This window comes from Rhagoletis pomonella, unplaced genomic scaffold (assembly GCF_013731165.1).
Source record: "Rhagoletis pomonella isolate Grant_MI unplaced genomic scaffold, Rhpom_1.0 Rhpom_scaffold_01075, whole genome shotgun sequence".
Lineage (NCBI taxonomy): Eukaryota > Metazoa > Arthropoda > Insecta > Diptera > Tephritidae > Rhagoletis > Rhagoletis pomonella.
This window is the reverse complement of record NW_023459629.1, coordinates 15,368-17,929: the sequence shown is the minus strand read 5'-3', so window position 1 is coordinate 17,929 and position 2,562 is coordinate 15,368. Positions and strand designations below refer to the sequence as shown.

Below are 2,562 nucleotides of genomic sequence, written 5' to 3'. Positions count from 1 at the left end.
AAAAAACATTTGGTTAACATAAAACTTGTAATCGAATAGTGTATTCGAATAAACCTTATCTCCATTTCAGCCCATTCACACCAAACTGCTGCCAAATCTTCTACTTTTACATACTCCACCTCAGTGCCGCGTTCAAAAACAACACGCGCATCCTCCACTTGATCATTCGATTCATAAAATTTCGCGAATTCTACCCACAAGGTATGTAATTTTCCAGCTGCTAATTTTGGTTGCACAGTTTGCACAGCTTCGGTGTAGGTATTAATAATCTCATGTGGCTTGCCTTCGTATAACTTCACGCGTTTGTGCCATTCATGCACATTGTGTGGATTCTGACGCAGCAACACGCTATTCAATAGCAATAAACGACGCTCCATAAGATATTCAAAACGCGCCAATCGTAATTCCACATCAATGTCATCTTCCTCGGTTGCATGTGGATCATTTGCCACCATTTCCATGCGTTTATTTAATGACACCTCTTCAAATTGGGCATACTCATCGAAAACCTGCGTAAAATCACGTACTGTTGTAACAGTCTGTATTGCCTCTTCATAAACATCGCGTGCGCGATCAAACAAACCCGATCGCACGTAGTAATCTGCCAAGGAGTTCCAAAGGTGACCCAGCTGATCGGTGTACCTAAAATAAACAAAAGATCGTGCTCTAATTTGGAACAAAGTATTTTTACTAGTGATGCACTTACCTCCTGAGCCCACTGCGTATTATAGCGTCCACATTCAACGAATGCACCTTATCAGGGTTTTTCGAAATCAAATCGCACAGTTCATTCCATAATTGATGATTTGATTTGCCATGTTTCGATACGAAATGCTCGTTGTCCACTACCGATGCCAGTTGTTGTGCTGCTTCATCTAACCGCCCGGCTTCAGTTAAATATTCAATATATTCTTCCGCATCATCTGGGCACAACTTCAAATAACGTCTGTAAACGCGTAGGGCGGTTTCCGGTATATCGAAACGTCGTACAAATTTCAAGTACAGCGGCCAAATGCGATGATGCTGAGTAATGGGCAATGCGCGCAAAGCGCGATCGAACACGTGCCTGGTACGCGTAATGCGACATTGTGCCGTCATAAATACTCCATAATCCATCCAAATACGTGGCATTTTATGCATAAAAACTAGTGCTCTCTCAAAGGTATTATTTACTTCATCATACATGGGATCGTTGAGTGGGCGACCACGCACTTGCTTGCGACGTGTGCGTAAATAATTATACCAGATTTTGTAGCTACCGGGTAACTCCTTGAGTGCGCGCTCAAATACAATGTTCACTCCGCAATTGGGCGCTTTGGATTTATGTTCAATATAGCGTAGCCAATGTTTTACAGAGTATGCATTGCGCAAAATTTCCTCCTCGTAGGGTACATCTTCCTCTGGCTGTAATGTAAAGAACGTACATGGAGTTAGGGGGAAGGGGAAAGTGCAGCTCACAAATGTGGCAAGTGAAAAAAAAATCAAGGTGCTAAAAATTTAGGCACATTTACTTACAAACTCGATATCAACCGCAATTAATGGCTTGTCAATTAGAGTCATATTTGTGGCAACAACTATTTTAATTGCTCCCGCACTATAGAGAAAACTATACACAAAAAACGTACCAAGCGGACGCAAAATTGAAAAGAATACGTTCCCAATTCCAGCACAATCAGCTGTTCGAAAAGATTGTCAAAATGATGTAGTGTTGTAAAATTCAAAAAAAGTCTACACAACGTGAAACATTTAAACTGCACCCTGTTGAAAGAAAAAAGAACAGAATGTGTCAAGTGAAAAATTTCAAAGATGTAATGAAAGAGTTTGCTAATGTATATCGCTAAAGGTGCTGTTAATCGTGGCCATGGAAGCGCTTTTTCGACGCATTACGCTGTCAAAATGCGAAATCGAATGTCTGCTTTTACGTGTAAACAGCCAGAAAGTCCTTTTTGAGATTTGCTGAAATCACTTTTGGAAATAAATATTGCAAGGTGGAACTGCATCTGAAATTACGAAAATCGCTATGGAAAATAATTTAAACTTGTTCGTGCTGCACTAGCAATTTTCATTTTTGCTCCGAGTGCTGTCCACCAAATCGAGTGTTTCCGTGTGACCAAAGAACGTAGATAATCTACGTTCTTTGCCAAAAATTAAACAATCAAAAAGTGTAAAAAAATTGGAGTTGCTTATTGGCCAATTTTTTCGAATCATCGAAGCAACTCTGCAGAAGATGTAGAGTTGCCAAATCTTTTAAAATGTAATCAAAAAGCAACTCTGTATGCTTTGTTGGATATAGCGAAGGCAAACAATCGATGAATGCTTCTGTCGATAGTGTTTCGATGTCACATAAAAATTAAGCATATCAACTTCATTAAAAGCATTTGTTTTTGAATGCAAAAAAGTTAATAAACAGCACTCATAGTGTTAAAATTAATTGTCTCCCCACGTCGGCTTCTGTGGAAGTGATGCTATCATCATACCACTCCGGTATCTAGTAAATAGTAAACAGTTTCACAGTTGCGTTAATTTCTTCTATTTACATATTTTCACAAACTTGGAATAACA

At 39.3% G+C, this 2,562-nt stretch overlaps 1 protein-coding gene across 1 annotated transcript in view; it reads right to left on the bottom strand.

The window, feature by feature from the left end:
- The window catches only part of LOC118751909 (pre-mRNA-splicing factor syf1 homolog), a 16,894-nt gene extending 15,223 nt beyond the window's left edge, over nucleotides 1-1,671 (bottom strand). The window contains exons 1-3 of the mRNA XM_036486734.1: nucleotides 1,516-1,671; nucleotides 707-1,404; nucleotides 8-642 (exon numbers count right to left, since the gene is read on the bottom strand). Coding sequence (XP_036342627.1) covers nucleotides 8-642; nucleotides 707-1,404; nucleotides 1,516-1,560 — 1,378 coding nt within the window. The 5' untranslated portion in view covers nucleotides 1,561-1,671. The remainder of the gene's footprint in view (nucleotides 1-7; nucleotides 643-706; nucleotides 1,405-1,515) is intronic.
- Between the last annotated feature and the right edge of the window lie 891 nt (nucleotides 1,672-2,562).